At 38.6% G+C, this 26865-nt stretch overlaps 1 protein-coding gene across 5 annotated transcripts in view; it reads left to right on the top strand.

Annotated features, from left to right (window-relative positions):
- kcnma1a (potassium large conductance calcium-activated channel, subfamily M, alpha member 1a) overlaps positions 1-26865 on the top strand; it is a 225451-nt gene that overhangs the window by 51018 nt on the left and 147568 nt on the right. For all 5 annotated transcript variants that reach the window (XM_036574028.1, XM_036574033.1, XM_036574032.1 and 2 more), the window contains exon 2: positions 10082-10237. In XM_036574028.1, the coding sequence (XP_036429921.1) occupies positions 10082-10237 (156 nt within the window). The remainder of the gene's footprint in view (positions 1-10081; positions 10238-26865) is intronic.

The raw sequence follows: 26865 nt of genomic DNA, 5'->3' as shown, positions 1-26865 counted from the left end.
ATTTGCCTATAAATTCTATATCAGCGCATCTTTAATGGATTTAGAAGACAAGACATATTCATGGTACCTCTTGGGACTCCTATTAGTGTCAAAAGCCTGTCTATATTCAACTATAGCAAAGCCCTGCGGTCACATTAAATATGATTTATGAGTCAGAAACTGCCTCTACTTCCGGCCAGATTCACAACTTCACTTGTGTGTTTACTCTCTAACTTTGAGTTGCCCCTTTAAGACTAGGATTACAGAATTCCATGGTAAAATGATAGGAGATATTTAAGGTGGGGCATCCAGTCTGAATCGAACCTGATTTGGATGTACACATGTCAGATAGGGCACATGGTTTGGGTTTGCAGATTCAGGATTCTGAGGACTGAGTCTGAGGGGAGGCTGCTGAGATGTGTTTTGAAAGTAGAGCATAAGTGCGCCTCTGTTTTTGATATGTGCCCATAGGGACTGCAGTCTGAGGGCTAGGCCATCATACGTAGTGGAGAAACACTATCCGATGAGCAACAAGCAAACCTTTTAGGACTAGTTTTATTGACACTGTTATTTGACAAATCTAATTATCGAAACACCAGCTGCCTCCTTGGCAAATCATTATGGAGTATAATCCAATTTCGGCAGAAAATCCCCAAGCGCCAGATCGAGCACTGGCCCATCCAGAGAGGGTAGTCAGCATTGCTCAGCTATAGCCACAAAGGCTCAGTTTTAGACCTCAGAGAAGGTAAATATAGCTCTCCACTCCAAGATACATAATGCTGTTTTATACTACTATGCTGTTATAAATCTTTGTGTCTCTGAAATGGCAACTTTATAGACAAAGAAAAAAACTTCTTAACTTTTAATATGAGTTAATGTAACAAATGTAATTCTATTAGTTCATTTATCATGACATTTTCACAGATTTAGAGGGCAAGTGTCTTTTCTTCATTATCAAATTATTTGGCAAGAAATAATAATTGAGGAGGTACGAGGTTTTAATATGACAGTGACTGTTTACAGACGGGCTGAGGAAAATAAAGCTTGAAAGGTCAGAAGAATGTCTGATTAGTCAAGATACAGTTATGGGTATAATTGATAATTGATTTGCTAAGTGAAAATAACACATCCTCTACAGAGAGCTCACATCTGCACCTTTTATTGCACAATTGAATGCTGAATTTAACATAGTGGGAAAAGATAAAACATAAAATGTGGCCTGTGTAAAAGTTATGGCATATTTCATACAGTATGTATTATTATTAGTAATATTCCTATATGTTAAGGTGCGCTCAAACTTTGGAAACAACTGCATACCTTTAGATAGAACCTTCTCCTAGAAACAAGTGAGAACACTCTATCTCTCTTCACACTTCACACTTATGAACTCTTTAATCAGCGTGGAGGAGAGGGAAGGAGTTGCTCTGTAATCTGACCCTCATGCTCTTCAGAAACACAACACTGCTGCCACATGCAGTAGGCAAGCAAGCAGATACCACAGAAATGTCAGAAAGTTTTTTAGATGCCAGAGATTCTAGACGACGCCACTAGCTATGATCCCAGTGACAGTTTATAGGCCTTGCTGCCTTAGCCAAAAATCTTACACTAAAGGTAGTTTTTCATGTGTTGCTCTCTTATTTCTGAGGTTGCTTGTTTGTGCTTCCCTCATAGTGAATGGCTGCATGTTTCTTTGTCCACATTGTATTTATTAGGCAGAAAAAAAATGGAATCGTGGAACACCAAAAACAGTGCTTTATTAACAAAGTTACAAGACTTCTCACATTGTAAAACTACACATCTTCTGCAGATACTGCGTCAGCTCTGCGTCAGCATTTTGTTGACGTTGAAAAAAAATGTACAGTGTTGCCAGTTAGCTGAGCTGAAATTAATGACACTTGATTTGGGATCATTGTTACATTTTGTATTATAAAAAATTATGTCATCAGATATAAGCACATAGTGCAACATATTGTGGAAAAAGGCATGTACTCTATCCCTGAGAGAATTTTCCATCGTTTTCCATCTGCTGAGGATTGCCCAGAAACTCTGCTTCCGCTTCAGTAAACTTATGTGCTCATGTTGTCAAGTTCATTCAAACATTCTCAAATACACCATCACTTACAATGTGTATATGTTATGTTTCTTAAAAGAAAATCAATATTCACTTGCATGCATTAAATTAGAGGTAATAGTCAACAATAACCAGCATTAGTCTACGCAGTTCCTAATGTTTCTGCAGAGACTTTACGAGTAAAATTGTGACAAAATGTTATATAGGACTCCTAGTTTATGTGTGTAGCTACAGATGGCAAAGAAGCTGTTTAACACAGTTTAATATTAAATGCCAACAACAGTGCATTTGCTCTGGAATATAAAGATGACATAATTTGAAAATACTTGTTGGCCTTTACATTGTGTGTAAATTTCATGATGAATGGACCAAAAGAAATGACCTAAAATGACTTGCAAAAATGTCTGGTTCTATTGACTTACATTGAAAGTAAAGAAGGTTTTTTCCTTCTTCTGTAAAGTTGCCATTTTGGAGATACGAGGTTTTGACAAAACTGTGTTCACATATGGAAATCATGTGATTTTTATGTACAGGTTCATGTGAAATCTGTGTTCACACTATAAAAATAATGTAATTAAATTACTGAAAGTGATAAACACATTCTGATGAAGCTTTTGTTGACTCAAAGCTGTAACACAGTGCACTGCTTTTTAAATGTAAAATTTCATTTCAATGAAAATCCAGTGCTGTAATTTCATTGAAATGAAAACTGTTTGGTGATAAAATCCTTGTGAAATCCCTTGAATTGTTCAATGTGATAATCCACGGTGAGAAATAACCTTTAACCTTGACCCCCTTGCCGCCACACTTTACACGGTCCTCCTTTTATTGTTCTACCACCCGTAAGTATTGGTTATGTGCTGTTATTTGTTCTGTTAAGTCTGAATTAAAGCATTCTGTCTCAGAGGTGTCTAGCCGAGTTTGTGTAGCCAGAAAACATACTTATACATACATACATACATATTTTTACTGAATTTGACAGCCTTGCATATTTAGTCTACTGTTTTGCTAACTAACTGTTACTGAATGTACCCAAAGGTGCTCACTTGCACCTAACTAGCCAGCTTACATTGTTTGTAACATAAGAGGGCAGTGTTCCATACACTACTTCAGCACTTTTCGTGTTCAGTAGCTATTCCGTAAATATCTGAATATAGGATGTAATGATTGGTTGGACTGGATTGGTTGGCAAAATCCGCCTAGCAGCCAAATTGCATTTTGGATGGTCATTTCCATTGGCCAATAATTACACTATAATTATACTGTGTATAATTCCGTACACCTGTTCCCACAGAAGGAGAAGTTTTCCATACAGTGTTTTCCTGCTTTTATTTCAAGTGTTATTAAATTTAGTTGCTTTAAAATGGACATTATCTGCAGTGGTGTGAAGCCACGCAGCTGCAGGGAGTCTCCTCAGGTAACTTAACTGGCGTTATAATCTTACATTGACAACCAGGAGCTTAAACGTTTAATAATGTAATTATTTTGTTTCTTCGTGCTAATCTGTTATTTAATGTTCGTAAGAGTGTTATATATGACATTAGAACATGGTAAAATACACTAAACATGATAAAATCTACTAAACTGGCCAAAGTTTTCTGCACGCCACTCACGTTCACATGCCACGTGTTTCTCCACCCGCCTTTTTCAAGTTGCATTGGAGGACTGACACTATTTACACAGATTTGATGTCCAAACTCAGGTTAGATGGTCTTGCCAGCTGTTTTGATGGAAACGGGTGTATGACAGTGTCTCTGATATATAGCTGATAAATAATAAGGAGGTGTTTTTTATTATATAAATGGGAAAAGTTGCGAGTGTATGGAATACTGGTTTAATATCGCTAATTCGAGTCAAACTGGTTAGTGGTGTTAGGTAGGAAGGCTGGTTTACAGTTTGAAAAGTATGTTTCCAAACTTTCATTGGATGGTGTTGAACCTGGCAGTAAAGTGTTACACAAAGGTGAACCATTTCACAAGTTTTCTGTATAAACTCTGTTGTACTGTATTGAATTGTACTGTCTTAAGACAAAGGCAGATGATCCAAGCAAGTAAAAAGACAGAAAGTGTTGTTGATGTCAGATGGATGCCATTATTGATTTTGAATATTGATATTGATTGAACATTTTGTTTTACTAATTTAAAGCCTTTAGTTTGACTTAAATTTCTGTGAGAAAGGAATCAGAAAATATCTTGATATAATTCTGATGCCGAAACCGATAAACAATGATTACTTAAAACAGCCAAGTAAATTACTTGACTTACTTAAGCCATCAAGGCAAAAACAGAAAGGCTGTTGTTTTTAATCACATTTTCATGATACAGGCATTAGTTGAATTCATTTACAGTGAGGATTAGTAGCATTAATTCAGAGAATTCGAAAATGGGCACTTGTTGGATTAATTCAGAGTGTGCAGGGGTTGGATTAATTGAGAGTGCACATTAGTTGCATTCATTCAGAGTGTGCATTAGTTGCATTCATTCACTTGCATTCATTCTTTGAATGCAAAGAAACTTTCAATCAATATCACATTGTGTTTGTAAGTTGAAGAGGTGGTGGTTTATCATGGTTTAAATTTGAAGTTACTTGTGTACATACAGTTTTGTTCAGAAACTGCAGAAAGACAATCATTTTTTTGTATTTTTCCAGTAATTTGTACTGGAAGGAGATAAAGACTAATTAAGGCCTGGTCTTGAAGAGGACTTGATGACCTGGTCTTGCTTTCATTTGTACTCGGTCTTGACTTGAACTTGGCCTCCTTTAGACTCTGTCTTGACCAGTCATGGTCTCAGATTTGTCTTGGACACGACAAAAGTGGCCTTAACTACAGACCTAGATATTAATAAGATAAACACAAATATATACACAAAACCATAATTTATAGGGTACTTTCTTTTGGGTTGTGGCTGAACTAAACCCTAATGCCTATTTCAACTTGTGAAAATGACATACTTTTATTTGAATTTTTTGTATCCTTTCAGTTTTTTTTCTTTAAAAAAAAAACTTTTAAAAAAGATGTTTTCTTTTAAAATGGAAATAAAAAAATGCTGTCCTACATTTTTCAAGTCACTGCTGAAACTAAGAGTTTTAGTCTATACTCTGAGCCACACCCCTGCATTTTAGAGCAGAAAGTGAGACGATATCCCTGTCCCTCTTGGTTAGATTTTTGCAATTAAGTACTTTTTTTTTAAATGAAAAATATTATGATTTTATGTGTGTACAACTGTTCAAAGCTGTGTTTGCTAGTTATGCACTGGCTAGTGTTTTTGAGTTATGCCTTCAAAGCTAGATTTTAGTCCATTTTTATGTCCATTTCAGTTATAGTTCTGAAATATGTTTTAAACTCTGACTTTGAACCAATTTGGTAAATAGATTCATATACGGTTGATTCTGTTGGTAAAGCTCTTTTTTGTTTTTATTGTTCCCTCGTTTGTCATTAGGGGTGTGGCTCTCCTCTGGAGACTCTGATCAGTGTGATCAAGTTTCCATCACACACATCCCCAGCTGTGTTAGTAAGGCCTGAGCGCCTCCTCCAGAGATGTAAGTGATAAGCGCTCTGGCTGATGCAATGATTTTCAGTTTGAGAGAAAATTGCACTGTGCCTGATATGATAGTAAATCCTCTGTCCCTCTACTGGTGGCACTCTACTCTTGGCCAGTGTCGTAGATAATAATAGGATTGACAGAGAAATGGCAGAAATGCAGTATAGTTGACAAAGGGGTCAGAGTTCCTCTCCTAGCATGTGTCAGCAGAAGGAGCTTTTCTTGAGCTTCTCAGCTTGAGATGCCAATTTGAGAGAAGTGAAAAATGTACTGGACAAAGTAAAGTCAGCTGACAATTCCTTCACTCCTTTTAAAGTGAAATTTCAGTAGATATAGTAGATAGTTAAGTAACAGTAGATGATCTTGGTGTACAGAGGAAATTTCTTTCATTTGAATGGACAAAAGTGTGCAGGCTTCTAGATGGCTGCTACTGCTTTTGTCCATTTTGACAGATAACATTGTCCTGCAGTCTAAGAAACTGCATATGTAGCCTGACAAATCAAAATGTTGAGCAGAAAAAAATCCAAGCAGTAGAATCCCAAAATACTAGGTAACATTGTGCTAGCTTACTGGTAATAATAATGATAGCTACCTTTAACACATATTTATGGTTTTTCAGTACTGTTGCTACATGCCTCTCTCGTAAACATGTTTGACTGCCAACGCCTCTGCAGCTGTTGCAAGCCGTGAGGTGATGGTTAAGTGACTTAATGTTCAGCGTGTGCTTGGAAATATGGATAATTGAATACAATGGAATGGTGAAATGGAAAAATTCTTCCAGAATTGTAGAATAGCCCATAAAGAGATTGTTTTTTTTTTACTGTGCGCTATAGGTTTTAAATTAGAAGCAAAAAATTCTAAAAACTCCAAACAAGGTTTTCCATGTGTTATTTGTTTGTTTGTTTTTAAAAATTATAGGCCTATCCCAGCCCACACTATGCACATTATTGCGCATGCATATATTTCCCAGTGCTTGAGAAAGTTTAATCATAATTTAATAAATTTTAATATAGTAAAACTGTGACTACCATAATAATAATGAAACAATGGTGATTCTACAAGGCACCTCAGCCTCTAGATCAGATTCTTTCATTGGAAATTATATGTTATGCATTTCAGATGAGTTCTTTGCTGCTCTCTTTAACTAGTCTCGTTACCAGGTGCCTTGAGTTTTGCTAGGACATTTCGACAGGATATTTTAACAATGAAATTGAATACAGTAGTGTCTGATTGATTGATTTTCAGAAACCTCTATCTATATGACCAACCAGAGAGTTCTCAGGCCTCAGTAGTTCAATCAAGCACCTGTAGTGAGCAGCATTTACTTTATCTAAGACGGATGCTTGCTCTAGATGGATTTTTAAGGCAATACCTTAACAATAACTGAGTACTACAACAACTGAATACTTTTTAAGTGGTTTGCCAGAGAAAATGAAAGACAACCCTCAAGAAGGACAATAGATTCCTCAGCAATGGCTATAATAATAAGATGGGTGTGATATGACATTGGCTACAGTTGGAAGGTACTCCCTAACTAATGTCAAGATGCTTAAATTTGTACAACCAAACCTGTGCACTGTGACACCTAGTGTTCAGGCTCTGACTTTTGCAGCTGAGTGGAAACCCACATGACGTTCTTCATTCTCCATATGGAGCTAGCTAGTTTTGCTGATGTTATCAGTGGAGATGCAGTTATCATCGAAGGGCCCTTCTTCCCTTGTTTAACATGCTCATGCTTCATCAGGCCAGCCAGATGGCACATCTGCTTCTGCTTTTTCTTCACTGAACTGCTATACATTGCCGACTTACTACTGAAAGTGCATTTTAGAAATTGGCATGCTGCAATATTAGCTGACAAGCACATGTATATGACTGAGCTTTTAGCATCCGTGTAGCTGTCAGAAGCTTTGAAAAGGTACTAGCATACCTCACTTAAATATTAGAAGCTGCTGTATATGTCACACACTATTACATATAAGTACAGGAGTCTACCAAACAGCAAAGATTCAAGTGAATAAAAATACAGCGAATGTGTTTTAGCAAGAACTATTTCTGTAGAATGATGTCGTCAACATTATGAGAGAATGTAGGGTTGGGTGATAGCCTATATATCAGGAACATTTTAATAGAATAGTATCTTATTGATTTTCAGAAATTCCCACCTATATAACCGTCCAGACAATTTAAGCCCTTGTAGTTTGATCAAGCCCCCATAGTGATTGGTATTTGCTTCATCTGAGATGTGTGTCTTAGTTTCTTAGTGTGAGAATCTGTGGATCAATGCTGATTGGCTATCCAGTTGCACTGTGGGTGAGAGAAGACCCAAACAATACTCTACTTTGCAGAAGGGTAAATCTGCAAATCTGGTTCTTAAACTGATCCTCAGGGTCCCCCAGACAATACACATTTTTTGCTCTATCCTTGTGTGTTTCAGGTTGGATTGGAACAAATATCTGGACCATCTGGGGTCCCCTGAGGACCAGTTTGAGAACATTTATACTAGAATTGACTAGTAGACAAATGCAACTTAAGGAATTGTTTGTGCAGCAGTGTCGTTCCTACCTGAATAAGGAATTAAACCTAGCTCTCTCATGTGCAGGGTGTTATTAGCCATTAGTTCACCTACACACATGTGCTTTAAGGTCACTGTGAAGTTTCTATTTTTGTATCTTCAAAAAAATCATCGTGATAAAGCCTAAAAAGTGATGTATCCTAAATATTCTATACACCCAGCCCTAACAGAATGGAAAGTATCCCTACAGTAGTTCTAAAGACTGTACACATTGCTCAATATATGTCGGCTGTATTTTCATCCTGCTACCCTACAGTGATGTAATGCGTACCCCTGCGGATGTAACCCCAGTATCCCACGGCAACTGCCTGTGAATCATAACGGTCCCTTCCTCTGCCTACATGCCGCCAGGCACGCTATATGCGTCAGGCAGTCTGAGAGATGCCTCACACACACATACACACCCCCTCTGCGCGATGGCTTTGCTGTGGCCGGGCCCTGCTGTCAGCTGCTCTGCTGCCACATGTGATGTGTTCACAAACTTTAGTGTGAACCATGAGTCATGACTGTAAATTTTTTTTTTAAATACCAATTTTTATCCTTTTTCCTATGATGTGAATGTGCATTCATAGGTAGTGTGGTACGTGCATGTCCCAGGGACGCTATAGTAGGTTCTGTGTCATGGCTGTTACATGGCTATGAACAATTTTATGCTCCAACTATCTCAATGTATGACACACTGTACTTCTGTTTGGGCTATAAATAAAGTACTCTGACAATTCAGAAACAGCCCCAAGATGTATAGGCCTATTGTATAATGCTGGATAGTGTTAATTAAATTATCACAGTATTTTGCAAATCTATAAAGCTACTATAGTGTCCTGTGGTATTTAAGTTTGCATTGATAATGTTAAATTTACCCATGTCTCCTGAATACTGGTGCATAATGCTCCATAGCTTGTTTTGATTGGAATGTTCTGTTTTCTTCTCTTAAAAAATATACAAAAACAGTTATAAAGGTTAAATCGGAAAGAAAGTACATATCCAGAAAGGACATTTGTTTAATGTTTTTTGAATTGTACTTTCAAACCAGTCATAAGCACCCAGCAAATCATATGCATTATGCTAAAGTCAATGTGAATTCCAAGTCATAAAGCATTTTTCTTTCGTACTGTAACTGAGCTAGCTGATTGTTTTCACTTGATGACAGCTAAGGGTGATGGGATGGCAAAGTGAAGCATGATATTACTGGTTAATATTTTCCCGCCACCCTTTGGTGCATGGTAACAGTCAAAAATCAGAAGATAATTTAGAGGTGGGCAAAAGTCACTACACTTCAATTAAAGTCAAGTCAAGTCAAGTCAAATTTATTTGTATAGCGCTTTTTACAACTGATGTTGTCACAAAGCAGCTTCACAGAAATCCAATTTAGGACAAAGTTTCAACATGAAATGTAAATCCTCCAGGTGAGCAAGCCAGTGGCGACAGTGGCAAGGAAAAACTCCCTCAGAGCTGAGGAAGAAACCTTGGGAGGAACCAAGGCTCACAAGGGGGGACCCATCCTCCTCTGGTCAAACTACCTACAAAATTATTATACTACTAATATTAATAGTAGTAGTAGTAGTAATAGTTAGGAGTCCACTTTAGTGTAATTAAAGATGATGAGGAAATAAGAAAGTTGTCCTTTAAATGGTAGTGTCAATAATATTGATGGAATCAAGCTTAAAATGACCAGGGACATGAACTTACAAGGCAAAGAATAAAAAAAAAGTCAATTTTGTTTTCAGATTTTTGGTTTAATCTTTTAACAATAATAAAAATAAAAAACAGTATTGCTGTGTGATACAAATACTGGTATACCGAGGCATAGAATATCTCCTAGTACTACTACTGCATATTAAAAAGTCCAGAGCATTGTAAAAAAATGTTGTGATCTTATTGATGCTCATCATCTTTGTCATGTATTTTTGTGTGCAGGAGGCACAGAAGGTGAATAGCGGTCAGTCAGACGGGCCAGTGAAGGGCCAGGATGAGAAGGACGATGCTCCAGCCAGTGAGGTGGGCTGGATGACCTCAGTCAAGGACTGGGCCGGGGTGATGATCTCAGCGCAAACTCTGACGGGCAGAGTACTGGTGAGTGTAGACCAAGACTGCTACAGCGACCAGAGATATTGCACATGAAGTCTTTTCCTTTTCTCACTAACTGTTCTGTACTGTAAAGACTGGTGTCTGTGATCATTTGAGATGGAAGCCAGAGCAGTACTGACATGGCCGCTATGATGTGTCATTATTATGGATCTTCTCAAACAGCATTATTAATAGACTATTGTACAAACTTCTATTTTGACTTGCTATGCTAGTAGATTATTGAGAAAACTCATTATATAATAATATTGAGTTTCAGTATTAGAATTTATTGTGCAAAATACCAGTATTGAGTTACTGTCCTAGTTAACTATTCACCAAACTCCCAATATTGAGTTATTATACTAGTACACAATTGAGCAAACTCCCAATTTTGAGTTATTATACTAGTACACAATTGAGCAAACTCCCAATTTTGAGTTATTATACTAGTACACAATTGAGCAGACTCCCTATAGTGAGTTACTATATTAGTGAACTATTGGCCAATCTCCCCATCTTGAGATACTATACTAATAGATTATTGCGCAAACTCTCGATATTTAGATACTGTAGGAAAAGGCTGTTGAGCAAACTCCTTTTAAGTTAGTATCCTTGAACGGGGTATGTCTGTTGGGTGCTAAAAAGTCAATATCATCATTATGTCGCACAAAGAATGTCTAATAAAGGCATTTTGAGACCAATTTGAGACCGAACGGTGAGACAGACTGGGTGGTCCTTGTCGTCCCAGCTGTTGCAGCCAGCACCTCAGCCATCACTGGACAGGTCAATTAACTATGAACAATTGAGGTAATTTACCAGATAATGAAGATCATTTAATTTAGGTGCACTGGGCAAATGAGAGCTGCTCCATTTTTATGACCTTCAGCAAATTCCAAATGAAATCTGGGATGCACTGTGCTTCACAGTGTTGGCTCGTCTGTGCCTTTCTGAGGCATCAGTGATATTTCATGTACCAAAAGGAATATGATGTTGGTTTTACTGTGGTTTTGAAATTTTATGCCTGGTATAAACATTACAACACATAGTGCGGTGTGAACCAGACCAGGCTTTCTGCTGTAATACCCTCAGGATAGGTAGCTAATATAATTACACAACACAGGAGGTCTGTAGAGTGCTGTGGATCTGTTTTATGTGCGAGAGATTTATTAAAAGAGGTTTGTGGTAAAGGTTGTATCTCAGTATAAGCCAGCTTCTTCCTTTCTCAGTTGTAAAAACTCTTCATCAGACCAGCTACAGCTCCAATCTAACTGCTTTTACAAAATTACGGGCTATCATGAAAATTGAAAACTGAATTGAAAATCCTCCTAAAAATCAAAACATTTCTTGAAACGAATAAGCAAAATAGATGTTAATTGAAATAGACATCATTCATAATCATAACTGAATCTAACCTGTTATTTTCTGCCAGTGATAGTCCTCTTTCATGGCATAATCCCCCTTTTTGGCTGTGCACTTTGTGATACTCACAGAATCAGTGCACAAATATGAATGAGCTTATCTCCAAACCACGACCTGTTGTCAGCCATTGAGTGCTGTCAATTGACCGGCTGTGCCACTGGATCAGCTGTTTTTTTGGTGAATTAGAGAAAGCAATAGCCTCTTTACAGTTTTAGGTTAGCTTGTAGGCTGAGCCCACCTGTGTTTTCTGATGATAGTGACTCACATCACTGCATGGGCTAACCCTGTGCTGTCAGTATGGCTGCCTCACCATTCAGCTGCTGCTTTTAGCTCTGAAACTGAAATGTAGGCCAGTTATGCTCATTTGTGTTGTATGTTGGGTTTACAATAGCTTTTCAGAGTTAGTTAAGTGTACATCTTTTATTAACCTGGTGCCCTGGGCTCTGTGCGTCATGACAAGCTGGTCATAAAGGAAGTGTGTGCATATGTGTGTATGTACATATGTATGTTCATGCATGTGTATATGTGTGTGAGATGTGGATCTTAGTGGTCCCTGTGTCCTCCTCCTCCTCTAGCACTGAGCTGGCCTGTCCTTTAAGAGAGTGCTATTTCATTTAAGGGCCAGGCCATCTCTCAGCCTCTAGCTGGAGCATAATGTAATTGCATGAGTGGGAGTATTGTGCCAGGGCTGTGGCAGTGCCGCCAGCATTATCCCCCCGACTGCAGGTCCAGCTGGAGTGCTTTATCATGCCTGTAAATCATCTCCCAATCCTTTATGTGCTGCCACTCTCTTCCACTAGCCACTGCTCTCCAACTACATGACTGGATCCTCTAGAAAAACACAGGGTTGGTGATGAGCAGGATGTGGAAGCCTGATAAAGAGAAAGTTCAGCCCAAAATAAATAAATTTTTCTGCGAATGTAGTTGATTGGCCAAATTGATTGGTGCCCAAAGTTTGCTTCTTTAGGTTTGCACTAGAGCTACAAGGCTAATGTAGGTTATACCCTATTAGCAATGGATATTCCAGTGGCATAGCCAGACTTTCATTGAGACATTGCCACAGTCAGGTTGACAACAACTAGCCTAATTCATTGTAGCTACCATTCCCTTGAGAAAGTATACAATGAAATTTTAAACATAATACATAACTGCTGACATTTAACTGTGCAGTTACTATAACAGCTGACAGAATATCATGATGGGTAAAGGCTAATTGCCCTGCCTTACAGCACAATAAGTGGATATTTGGGGATATTTTTAGATATTTTACAGCACTACAAGTAGATAACTGAGTCAAATATTTAAAGACTTTTTCTTGTTGTTTTTTTCCGCTGTATTGAACTTTTTTCTTTGCCATTCTCAACTTGCTAGCTAGGTAAGTAATAGCTTACATAAGGAAACAGCACATCTCAGAAGAAGATAGTTGAGCAGAGTTATGTTTACGTTTTGACACTGAAAAAAGCCTTGTTAACAACATCAGCCTTGTGACATGCAGCCATGTAAATGTTGCTATGTTGATAACTGGCCGATAATTGGTGATGACTTAAAGATAGTTTTGCTTTTGTTTTCTCTTTTATATCCATCAAAAATCACATATATATGTGTTACTGGTTTGTTGTGGATGTGGTGTGGGTAGAGATTGATGTGAGTGAGAAACTCCTGCAAACGTGAAAGCTTGTTTGTCGTTTATTTTCATAGAATGGAGGAAAAAAGACGTGTAAGTTTTAATTGAACTGGTCTCTGTTGCACTAAGAAAGTCCACGTCTGTGCTGAAAGTACATCCACGGCTTCATCCGCTATAAAATTTTTAAAAATAAAGCTGCGTTATAGACCCTAACCACTTGTCTTCTCATGATTAAATGACAAAAAAGTAACCCCAACAGTCCAGTTAATGGTGAAGTTGTCAGAGTAGGAGGATCAGTTTAAAATAGAATTTAACAGCATCAGAACAGCTTTAGTAGCCCACAGGTTTCATTTATCAGTATCAACAAGGACAATATTAAGAGGATTTAGTTTACCAGTATTTAATAACGAATATGTAGCGGTACACACTATCTTAGTAATGAGATGTTTATCACAAGATCACTGTGAATGTTATGTTTTCGCCAGTATCCTGGTTAAATAACTCTCAAAGAATCAGGATTGGTACAAAATCCTCTTGTATCAGTGCAGCACTACCACCTGGAAGTAAGTTCTTTGTTGTTGTGACATAATGCTAGTTTATCCTATGGATAGCTTACATTTAGCCAAAAATATCTGAATCCCAAAATAAAAAAAACGAATACCAAACCAACGAACGAATATGCGAAGAGTTGAATATTCGGGTTGAGCCCGAGTAGTTAGCATAATGTAAACTGCATGTCTAGATCATCACACACTTGCCTCAAATTGTGTTGAGTTGTTAAGTAATCTAAAATAGACTTACGTATCTGATTATGACACTGTTTGACATAATATTTTTCAAAAAATGTACAAAAGTACATTACATTGCTAAAAAAGTAGTAGCCTAAATTTTGTAGGCACGTTTGTCCTTTTTATAGATAACACTGTGTCATACAGTGTTAGAAACCGCATAAGTAAGTCTTAGATTATTTAACAACTTGACAGGGTTTTGAACAAGTGTGTGATGATTTAGGCATGTACCACAGACGTTTGTTTCTATAGTGTTAAAACTACAGAAGCAAAAGTCTGACACCAAGCTTGTCTTGGTTCATAGACTACATTTTGGGATAAATGAAAAATAAAGCAAGTTTAGTGTCTGGAATGCACACATACACACATACACACATATACATAGCTTCCTTTCTTTTTTGTTGGGTTAGCTACAACATAGCATCTTAAAGCTAACACATAACTGAGAAACATTTCCATTACAGGTTAAACTGTGAAAGTGGTTCATTTTGGATGTTGAGGATGTGTAGTTGTTGGCAGAGTTCGGGAGAGAAGCTCCGAGCCCATGAGGCTGCTGTCAGTTTGTGCAAATGAGTGCCGCTTTCATCATCATTCCTGCTCTAATTCTTCATGTTCTCCTCCCCTCCCACCTCTCTCACATACTCTCTCCTTGTCTTTCACTTTCTCTGCCTCGCTCTTCCTCTGTTTAACTCTCTTTGTGTCTTTCTCTCTTTCTGAGTCTGATAAACACACCCCTGGAATAAATTACATTGATGCATTGATCTGAAGTAGGACCTGAGCAATATAATTGGCAGGTAATATCGGCCAGTACTGATAACTTTTGATTCTACTGATATGGGTGAAAATATTGGTGATGATGCCCAAGGATTTTAACTTTAAATTTAAAAATTTTTAACGTTAGAATCTCCCACGAAGTTGGGCTTTTGTTGTGCTACAGGGAAACCCAGTATGAGATATTCCTTATTTAAATAAATGACAGCAATACAGGTTGAACTGGTGATTTTTTTACAAAACACCGTCATGGTTAGTTTAGGGATTTGCACTTTTACTTAAGTACTCGGTTAACCGTTCGAGGTGCCAGTTTTCAAACACTGAAATCACTATTCGGGTACTTGTTTTGTCTTTTACTTTTTTGACACAACTGTAAAATTTTATGATTTGCTTGTATTTGTGAGTAAGTTTGTATATTACACTGATACGCATGCCTAAATGCGAGCGTTTTGCTAAGAATGTGTAATTGAGTAGGCAGAGATAATGCAGCTTCATTGGGAACTAGGCTAACTTCTCTGTCTGATGTTAACTAGGTCCAACAGTCCAACAGTGGAAATATATTTACATATTTCTCTGACAAACTAATATATGGGCACATCATCCACTGAGGAGAAAAGACTTTGTCTCAGACGACAAGTCCTTATCAGCATCCAGTGTTTTACCAGTTAGCTGAATTAGCTCACTTCTGAAGAGGCAGCCTTCGTTACTTATCCAGCATGAAAACTGCTGCTTTCTCTCGGCTGTTTTTAAATAATAAAACATGCTTTCAAATGCATTCCTCTGCTTCGTGTTACATTTTTGTGTGATTGTTTTTTTTAGCCTTTTAACACCAAAGCTATCTTTTGCTTTTAACTAATTAACCAGGTATCATTCATTATTCATTTGTGGATAATCAAATGTCAAAATTAATCGGAATGCGCTTCTTTAGTTAGTATTACTTATACTAATTACATATATATATATATATATATATATATATATATATATATATATATATATATATGTATGTATAAAATTATATTAACTCAAATACGTTCATTAATATGAACACAGTATGTCTAATTCTTATTTTCTGGTGGCCCTTGGCTCAGTGGCCCTAGGAAGCTGCCTACATTGCTTAGTAAAAAGACCACCCCTGTCAATAGAGTCCTTATCTGAAAATGGTGAACTGCAATGACTACACTAATTCTGTGTCTGTTCAGGCTTCTGTGTCTATATTCCACTGTCATTCAGGCCCCTTGGTAAATTTCATTGTATTTTTAAAAATAATTCCAAAATAATCACATTGAATTGTGGTGAAATTCTAGCTTCCATGATGCCCTGAATTATTTCCTACAGAATCAAGTGAATTAAACTGTTGTGAGTTTAGAGGTTTACAGCCATATTGAAGAGCTGTGCATGTGTGTGCGTGTGTGTGTGTGTGTGTGTGTGTGTCTGTGCGTGTGCTGCATTAGAGGAATATAATGCGACCCTCCCTCTCTGCCCCTCTTCCAGTCGCTGTTCAGCCTGATGCCTCGCACTCCTACTGTGATCTGAGCTACTTTTTCAAACGCTACTTAGCACATGCTTCATAGTCTCCATGCTGAGACTGCATTCACCACACATGTGATACACCACACATAAGTGAGTGTATGTGGGTGTCTGTGTTTGCATAGTTTATGCAGCTGTGAAAGTCTTTCTGTACTATGCTTTGTGTGTGCATGTGAAATCCATGCACGTATATGTGTGTGTGTGCGCGTGGGCGGATGGATGGACTCATGCCCTCTATCAGGGTTCTTCTGCAGCTTAAAATTGCAATGAGCATCCGCGTACGCCGTGCCTGGACGGTAACCATAGCAACAGCAGTTTACCTTCACTCTGTCATCTGATGTGCAGAAGTGGCAGGCTGTTTAGATCCTCGGTGCAAATGAAAGCCCTCTTCTTGCCTGCCTTAAACCTTCTGCTCATTGGCAAATGAGAAGAAAGCTGAGAATCACAAGCTGTTTGTCTAGCCAGGTAGATAGGGCTTTAAGGTGCATGGCCAGGGTGACATTGTGGGAAATGAAGGCTGAAACTGATAGCCCTCGGCTAGGCCCCTGCCTTTGTTCATTTAGATTGCTTGATGACTTTGCGGGCTGTAAAAGATCAGGTGTTTCCTGAGGGGGGTCGGGTAATTTAATTACAAGATCTATCTTAATCCACCTATCGTAGTTTAGCGTTGTTACTGGAGACTGCCTCCTTGTGCCCTGCTGAATTATACATGTCTAAATACGTGTCTTTTATTTTGCCAGTAGCTGCTGTCTTATGCAAATGATGTACAGGCCTAACTGCTGTGATGTTACGGTTCATGCAACACGTCAGCAGCACATTTCTCGCTTCGCTGGCTAACGTATGCACACGGTGGCTGTGTGTATCAGTCACACATGGTAATAACCTGTGTGGAGCTGGACAGGTGTTAATACAACGGTCATACATGATGAATGTCCCTATTGCCTGAAGGCACCCCCTCCTTTGTATTTGTCTGTTTTTTTCCTCGTTTCTTATGTGCTGTCATAAACGTGCCGCTCCCAGATGGCTGACGAGACGTCCCATAGATCTCGGCCTGCTCGCCTCATGCACTAAAACATTATCAGACACCTAAACAAGAATTTGGGTTTGTCATAAAGGATTACTGAGCGGCTGGGCCCAGCTTGTAAATGTGATTTATCTGTGTGTGCGTGTGTGGGGGCGGCAGTGACAAGAATAACAGCCAGCAGGAATAACAGAGACTCAGCCCTGGCCCCTAGCTGCTGATCCGAGGTCAGATAGGCTCTTGCTGTGTGAATGTAATGTTCAAGATTGAAGCCATGCAGTCTGTTCGTATATATGCATTATACAGCTCAAACATTGTCTGTTTTCTTTTTATTTCCACTATTCAGCATCGATAAATGACTAACCACTCACTCTACACAGTTTGCCAGAAAACGTGTCCAAGGCTTATTATTAGTGACTTTGAGTATCAGTAAAATTATTTTTTTTCTTTTTGTTGAGATTAAACTTGGCTAGGAAGCCCCCCGAGCACTCCCTCTGTGTTTTGAATCTGGAGCGCTGTGGATGAGATACAGGAGGATGTTGGTCTGCGAGAGAATAACACGATGTCTCAGCTCACAGGGAGCATGACTAAGCTTCAGCTGCAGCCTGGCATGACGACGCTGCCTGTGCCGCTGAAGGACAGATGTCAGTTACACGATGTGTGTGTGAGAAAAAACAAGTATCATACTTATTACTAGAATGTATGTTTGTCCTCACTGACTTATACCTTAGACTTAGTGCCTTGTGTTTATTTTATTAAATGACTGAATGTTCCAATTTGCCTAAACCATCTTAACACTACTGAAACATGACAAGCAAGCACAGTTGTGCACATGGAGCACATTAAAACACAAAAAAAGTCTAGTTAATTGCAGAAAACATGTGCCAGTGCTTAATATTATACACTAATTTTCAGACTTTGAGACACATTTACTTTAAAACAATGGGATTTAACTGCTCACCATGTGGCCATGAGGGACAGGGATGCAGTCTCACCTCCTGCCGTAAAATGCAGGGGTGTGGCTAAAATAAGGCTCCTGTGGACTAAAACTCACCATAAAGTCACGCATAGTGTTTTTATGTGAAATGCTTTGTTCTGGGAAAACTTACCGAGTCAGACATGTTGGCTGTGGTAGTGATAGGAACCAGATATCTAAAACGTTTAATACATCTAAAGCTACCTCACAGAAAGTTATTGCATGAAATTGTGCAAATACACTACCTGATGTCCGAGACTTCGTTTTACAATAGTGTGAGGAAAAAGCTTTGGCCTTAGAACACATTTGTTGTCTTTGTAGGTTCACTGTTCATTTTGGAGAGTCATTTTGGATCGTAGAAGAAATGTCTGTGTTTGCCTCGTAGACATTGCGACTCCTGGGGCTGTATTACAGAAACATCCTGAAATCTTATCTGTTTGGTTACCATGACAACTTCCGTTAGCACAGAATTTAGGACATAAGCTATTACAGAACAACAGTTCCTGAGTTTTTCAGAGTTTTGGGAACCATAATTTTATCCTAACTCCATATAAGAAAACCGACTTAGGCTACAGAAACATCTTAACTCAACAAAGTTTCCTAACTTTAGGACAACCACAATGGTGTTCTGACTTCTGTTTTATTGGTTCGTTCTTATAATTTTAGTCAGTGATAGGCAGCATAGTTCACTATTACTTTAACTGGCATAATGACATCACATTTATCTATATTGCAAAACGGTGCTTTCACTTACATTTTTTGTCTTTTAAAATCCTAGACACTGCAGACATGACCTCCACCGTACCTTGTTATTTTGTGTGTTAATGTTAATGAAAATTCATCAAATGAAATATTACAGTGATGGTGGTGAATAATAAGGAGACTGCGTTGAGTGTGTGGCTGTTTATTGAAGGAATAACGTTAGCATTGCTTACACACTGGTTAAAGCGTTTAGGAAATGGAAACAGTAAGCAGGGAGCAGCAATGCTCTGCTAAACAGCACTGAGTGCTGTCAGAATATTCATAACTTCCAGTTTGTCGCACTGTAGTCTAGCTACCTAACTTACATTTGCAACATTATTTTGATTACATGTTTACATTTTAGCTGTGCGAATACTGACAGTTGCCTGGTAACAGACATGACAGTTGAATATCAACCTTGATTGAGTAGTTTTAGATTTCCTAGCTGGAGATAAGATGCTGTAAGATATGTCCTAAATTAAGATTTGTTTCTGTAATATCAATCTGTGAAAAATCTTATCTTGACTTTGTCAGATCTTAACTTGGGACAGAAGAGTTTCATTTATATGGCCCCAGCTTTGTGTCACCTCCACTGTCAGTAATTTTTCTTTACAATGAACTATTTCATATCAAAATACTCAGGATAACTTTTTAACATCTCAACCATTGAATTCTGGAGAAACATCTGTGAAAAGGCACTTGAGGACCTTTTTTTAGTTTCACACTGGAATTCTGAGGCTACTGTAGCTGACAAGTAATGAAAGCCCACCAAATTAGCATTAGTAGAAAAACATTAAAAACATTAGTAGCAACCATCTTGGAGCCTGAATTTTGTCTATACTTTTGTCCATTGTGTCAGTTTGACTGAATTTTTTGACAAACTGTCATTTTAATGTTGATCCTTACAGATTGGAGAGGCTGTTAGTTGGCCAGTCACACGTGATTCTCTGTGAATTTTCTTCTAAGAGACTAAATTGATAGGTAAGAAGGTGTGTTTGTCCTGCTCTCTGATGTGTGTTGAGAATGTGACAGATGTGGACAGGTCATGTGTCTTGTGCTCTGGTCTTGGCTGGAGTAAGCCTCCTGTGCTGACAGCTGCCATCTGGCTGTGTGAAGGAGAGAGCAGGGCAGACAGGGAGGAGCCACCTGTGAGGGAGTGAGTGGAGGCCGAGGTCCAGACCTTCACCTCTCCTCCTGCTGACCACACAGCGGATGCAGCACACTCTGTGTGCTGTCTGGACACTCAATATGTTGTCTGGCCACACCCATCTTTCACAATGCACAAATGGGCATAATTGGACGTTTACATAGGCTCACGCATAAGTGTATTTATTTTTAATTGAGGAATGTTAACAGCACCAAACTTTTCTAATAAAAAATAAACACTGTAGGATGTATTGCATGCAAAAATAATGGAAAGAAAATGAAAAATATGGGTAAACGTGTTATATGGTGAAACGTTAAGATGTAGACCTATAGAAGTAACAAATGCCCCGTTTGTAGGCCTAAACATCGAGCTGTTCCTCCTTTTTCAGCCTGTGTCCATAGTGTTAATATGTAAAGACGTGTGACATGGTCAGAAAACCTCACAAAATCTGACCACACACCTCTGACTTTTAACTACTATTTCAGGCTTTACAGGGTGACTCAGCAGCAGCACAAGCAAAACATTTTTTTTTTTTTTTTAATCTTACATAGTGCAGCTTTAATTACCAGTGATTACAAAACACAGGACTGGAAACAGGATCTGAATTTATGGCCTAGAGAAGGGCTGCCCAAAATCTTTTATTTGACCAGCCAGAAAGTTATCTAAACCCCAGCCCCTTACTCGATAAGAGAACATACCTGTTTTTCTACTTTTATACACTTTTTATACACAGATTGTATCCATATCCATATTATCCATAAACCTGAAATTGCATTTTGAATTATTTTAGTAACAAAATGTAGTGTAATTTGTTATAAAATGCATAAAATGAAACCTACTCACCTTGCTTATTTGGATATTGTTTTGTCTTTTTGGCCCTCAGCCACGTTCACCAGTTTTCTTTTTAAAACCCATTTATGCAGTTTGCATAAAGACATTCACCAGTGTTTTCTTTTTTGGCATTTGTTCTTAGGTAAGAATAGAATCTATGTCCACTCAAGAGCACAAAGATGTGAACAGTTCTGTGGTTTAGCAACACGTCATGAATCTGACATAGAATCGGACTTCTCTCAGGAACAAATTTAAGGTCCATTATATTTTGGCCACCAAAGACAAAAGGGTTTGGGCACCCCTGGTCTACAGATTCCTGTCCCTATAATGAAGTGACTCTGCATTAGTAATTGTGAGCTCCCGTGGATGAGATTTCCAATTTATAGTTAATTTTTCATTGTCCTTAAACCTGTCAGGCTAAAGCACAAAAATCCATCAAAATAACAACAGTAGGAACAACAAAAGCACAATTTCTGTCTGAAGGCTGGTACTGACAGTTGGCATAAAAATTAGCCCGCAATTATCCGCCTTACAGTGTGAATTCTTTTCCACCTGCAGATTTGAAGCATGGCTCATTATGGCGAAGACAGCTCCTCATCCTCTGTCTTCATTACTCTTTAATGTGGCAAACTGCAATTCCGTATGAAAATCAGCCTCCATTTGAACATGATGTGCATGAATACTAATTGAGTCATTTAAAGTGCTGGCTTTAAATTGCGGAATGTTTCTGTGAGGCTGCGTGTGAGGATGGCAGAAATGGCCGGCTGTTTGCACAGACAGTTTTCCGGTGGGATCAGGTTAGCATAATTCAATACTCGTTTGTTTCTCCTGTAGAACTAATTTTCAGGCAGAAACACAAATCTCTCATTTGAGGAGGAGTTGGGGGGTGGGGGGGACTGAGGGGGAGCGCTGTGAGCTGGAGCGCTCTAAGGAGATTGGGCTCCTGCGAGTGCTCCTCAGAGTAAGCTCAGAAGCAGCACCCCCTCCTGAGAGCACTATCTCATCTCACACAGGCCTCGCTCTGCACTGAAATTAGGATTTAATTTGATTAATGCCAGAAGAGCTAAACAATTCCTCCATTTGTGGTTTTGCTGGCTGAAGAAAGCTGAAGAGAGAAGGCATTTCGCCAGCTGGTGCCGTGGTCCTCAGCACACTGTGACACTGCCAGATCCTGTCCTGCAGTGACATATGAGAAAGTCTGCATATTCATTTGTATTGCAATAATTTGCCCGGCCAATCGATGGCAATTGAATCCTGCATTGATTGCTATGCTGTTGTCTGTGATGAATGCTTGTTTATGTCTGCGCAGATGGAGAGAGTTCAGTGCAGACTGCCCTGGGTGTGGTCAGTCCATAACCATACCAACAGTGGCCCTGACCAGCTTTCGAGCCTCCACACTTGAAGCTGTTATTAGGGTGTTATTGCTGAATCAGTGTTGCAGTCACTCTTCAGTCACTGAGCTTTAACATGGCTAATTAGCTAGAACTAAATCTTATAGCAGTACTGCTAGTTTAGTAAAGGTTTAAGGTTACTTGTTTTTACTTAATTCATCACATTAAAGCAATGTGAAACATTAACATTAAATAATTATGAAAAGAATAGTGCTGCAATGATTACTTGGCAACATCAATAACATTTTTTAAGAAAAAAGGGTCAGTGTATTTTTACATGTTCATGTGTCATTTAAAAAAAAACAAGACTATAGGTTTTGTGTTATCATGAGTAATGTTGGCTATAATTTGGTTGCAGGGCGAGTACCATAGATCAACACAGTCATCAAATAGTGTTCTACTGTTCTAGATAGATAGATAGATAGACAAACAGACAGACAGATAGATACATAGATAGATAGCTAGATAGATAGACAGACAGATAGATAGATAGAGAGAGACTTTATTCATCCCAGAAGGAAAGTCATCTATTACAGCAGCACAAAGTACAGAAAACAGCAACAGTATTGCTGTATCCTATTATACAGCTGCATAAACCCAAGCAGTAAACATATGTAATAAAATATACCAAAACTATATGTCACGTCCAGTGAATGAGCCGAGTGACTGAACACTGTAAACGATAACGTATGTCAGTAGTTGTGCAATATGCATGGGTGTATAAACAAAGTGGCAGTGCAATATGCAAGATGTATAGATGTATAAACAAAAACGGCAGTGCATAGTAATGAGTAGAGAGATATAATGTCCAGTTAGTGATCAGTGAACCTGTCTTGTCAGTGTCAGTGGCTCAGTATACAGTAATGTCCCATATATTTTACAGAACTACAAAATAAAGAATAGACTAAAGCAAAGGAGCCCACTGTATTAAATGTGTTTTAATATTCTCAATTCCTTCCGTCAAAAAAGTAGTATCCTTTTTGCTGTATGGTTAGAGCTGTCTGTAAACCAGTTCACAGCTCATCTTGTTTGCTACATTGTTAATTTCTGGCAAATTCCAGTTTAATTTCTGGCTAATTACTGCTGTTATACTCGACAGGGTCTGACAAAATGAGCTGCATGACAGATATTATCTCATCTCGGTTTTCTGTTTTTTTGTTTGTGCTAAAGTAGAAACATAATAATGTTAAGCCGCAGTGCAAAGCCAGTTGTTACTTAGCAACTGGTGCACGCCAGAATGATACAGTTATTGTGAAATAAACATGCTGTAACTTTATGTGTATTAATGTAGTGCTGGGCGATATGACCTCAAATCAATTTTGTGATTATTAAAATATTTTACCTCGATTACGATTAATGAACGATTATTTTGTTTTTGTTTTTTGTTTGTTTGTTTGTTTTTTGCCCTCATAGTTCACTGACAAGGTTTGTACTGTAAATATGCTCTGCATACCTTAATGTAAATCATCTCAACAGCCAGATCGGAATTCACACGGCTTTTACATCAATCCAACTCGACATTCCTCATAATTTCGCGCTGCTGAGACTTAATAAACATTTGGGGCGATATTTCTGTACTAAAATTAGAAGAGACTTATCCAAAACACCTCCATGTTTGAAGAGATTTCGAAAGAAATGGCCGAACGCGTCCGTAGGAGACCAAGGCCGCTTTGTCATAGAACAGTTAAAAGTCTGAAAGCAAAGTTTAAAGAATCTGAGGACACAAACCAAAGAAGTGAACAAACCTTGTTTAATGTCGAGCCGGAACACATTCTGGGTGATGAGCCCAGCTGTCAGTCAGTGAAGCTTCATTATGGCTCCTGTGATGCTGGCGAAGATGAAACTGAGCTCCGGGAGCGACTGGCGCTCGTTCATAGTCATGATTGTTTACCTCTGAATGAGCCACATTAAGCAAAGTGACGCGTTGTTCTTTTGTGCATGCGGATCGGTTTAGGAGTGTGTTTTGTTCAGACTGATGTCGCATACAGATCACATTTAAAAGATAGTGTGAACAGCCAAACAAAAAAATCAGATTTGGTGAGAAAATCAGATTTGGGCCACTTTTACATGCTGTGTGAACATAGTCTGAGGGGACAGTACATGAACACACATAGTGGGGAAAGGATTAACAGAATTAAACAAAAAGTCAAAATAACCAACAAGGGCAAGATTACATTGGTTAGAGGTTCTGAATGTCGGTTTCAATTACTTTGAATTGCCCAGCCCTATGTTAATGTGATGAGACTATATTCCAAGTTATTTTAGACAATTTCTATGTTTTCAAATAATGAAAAAAAAAAACAAAAAACAAATGTGAATAATATGATATCACTGCTAGAAAAATCAGCATAGACCAGCATGCCTGGTCACCAGCAAAACCAGCATATGTTGTGTTTTGGAAGCTGTTATGCTGGTCGGCAGAAATGGAAGTTAATATGCTCATCACCAGCAAGACCAGCATGTTGTCGCTGTCCAAAGAACAGCAAGTATCTCCAAAATGGCAACTTTACAGGAAAGGGTAAAATGTTCTTTACTTTTAATGGAAGTTAATGTAAAGAGATTTTATTCCTAGCAGTTTTGGAGCATTTCTGTTGGTCCATTCATGATGAAGTTTTTGCACAATGTAAAGAGCTGCTGGTGTGCTCAAATGATGTTAAACAGTTTTTTTGAACTAAGTCTTAAAAAGAAAAAGAACTGGCTAAGGAAAAAATAAGGCGCAAAATAGATCAATGCAATAGATCTGTCTTTGAGAAGAAAAGCTACAGGAGAGACACATTTACACAAATCGCCACAGATTTCTGCTATTTTATCCCACAACATACACTGCATCCCTAAAATGCAGCTGATACAGAGTAATGCATGCAAACCCTGCTATGTTAATCAATGTAGCCTTTCATGCCAGGCTTGTGCAGTTAGCCATGTAGCAGCGCACACACAGCGCAATCTCACTTCAGGTGTTTTTCAACTTGCCACTATAGAAGCATGTACAGAACAGTCTGATGCCAGGCCTCCAAACTGATGTTTAAGATATATTCGTTGTTTGATTGCTGTTATTTGGTCTGGAATGCTGTTCTGTATTGCATTGCGTCATATCATATGATGTATTGTGATACGTTTTGTATCGTGGAGCTGCTGCCCTAGTTGCAGATCTAAAAAAGAATAGCTTTCTCTGAATTCTTTGGCAGCCTAGCCTCAATCCTGCACTTGCCTTTGAATGTCTTTGAAACTCATGTGCCCACTTTATTCCGTTAGCAGCACGCCATGTGATGAGGGGTATCTGTGGACAGGGAAGAAGTGACGAGTCCTGTGTGGATTACTGAAGGATGAGGCAAGGCATGATGGGATTTAGAATGGCTAAAGACTCAGGAGAAATGTCAGTTCAAAGCAGTTCACCAGGAGAGGGAAGCAACTGGGGTTTGCAGACCTGCTCAAATTCGCACTAAAGCAACTCAAGCCAGACCTGCTCAGATTCACACTAAAGCTCACAGGTTTCGCACTTAGAAGGCGGGAACTTTCTGGCTGCTGTTTATCAGAGGTCTTATCCTGATCGTGTTGGAGCTACAGACAGGTTGTGCTTTGGGCTAGGTCTGGTGGGATTCTTCTGTTCATGGTGTGTCCCTGAGCTCTGGGCAGAGTCAGGCCAGATGTGGCCATACTCTAATCTTTCAGACAAGGGAAAAGCAGACTGTGGCTGGCCTGTCACATTAAACATTCACCGTTCATTGAAATGTCAACATTTCACCTTTCCAAAATCTATATATAAGTCCCTATGGTGGAGTTAAAATATTAATCAGCTCAGATGGAGTCTGAGATCAGGACAGTGAGCCACTGTCCTTTGCTATTATTTGCTACTACTTTCCTTCTCTGGCAGCTATGTGTTGTTTCAGTTTGTACAAATGAATGATTTCCATGCCATTCTTGTTATTAACTGTCATAATTAAGAGTCTGCCGAGCTCATGACTCATGCTTATTCATTTTAGCTGGATTCATTAATCAGCCCGTCCCTCCTCCTGACTCTGTTAGCATACAGTCGCAGCCCTGGGCACATCAGGCTCTCTCCGTCTGATCCTGCCAAAGGTCACAAGACAAGACACACATCTACTCAGAGACACCCGGCTGCAGCACTGGCCTGTGCACACCAGAAATCGACCGATCTAAATATTTTGTCACTGATACTGATTTTCAGAAGATACAGATTACAATAACCAATAATTAGAAGTGGGTATAGAAGCTAAAACCCATACTCAAATAAAAATATTCTTACTTCAGTAAAATAATGGCTCCAGTAAAAGAAAAAGTATCCTTCAGAAAAACAACCTGAGAAGAATTAGACAAGTACAAGGTAAAAAACTATTTAAGTACTGATTAACTACATTAAGCACCTATCAGCATCAG

Source organism: Colossoma macropomum, unplaced genomic scaffold, assembly GCF_904425465.1.
Source record: "Colossoma macropomum unplaced genomic scaffold, Colossoma_macropomum, whole genome shotgun sequence".
Lineage (NCBI taxonomy): Eukaryota > Metazoa > Chordata > Actinopteri > Characiformes > Serrasalmidae > Colossoma > Colossoma macropomum.
The sequence above is the reverse complement of the archived record's forward strand: the minus strand, read 5'-3'. Positions and strand labels throughout refer to the sequence as shown.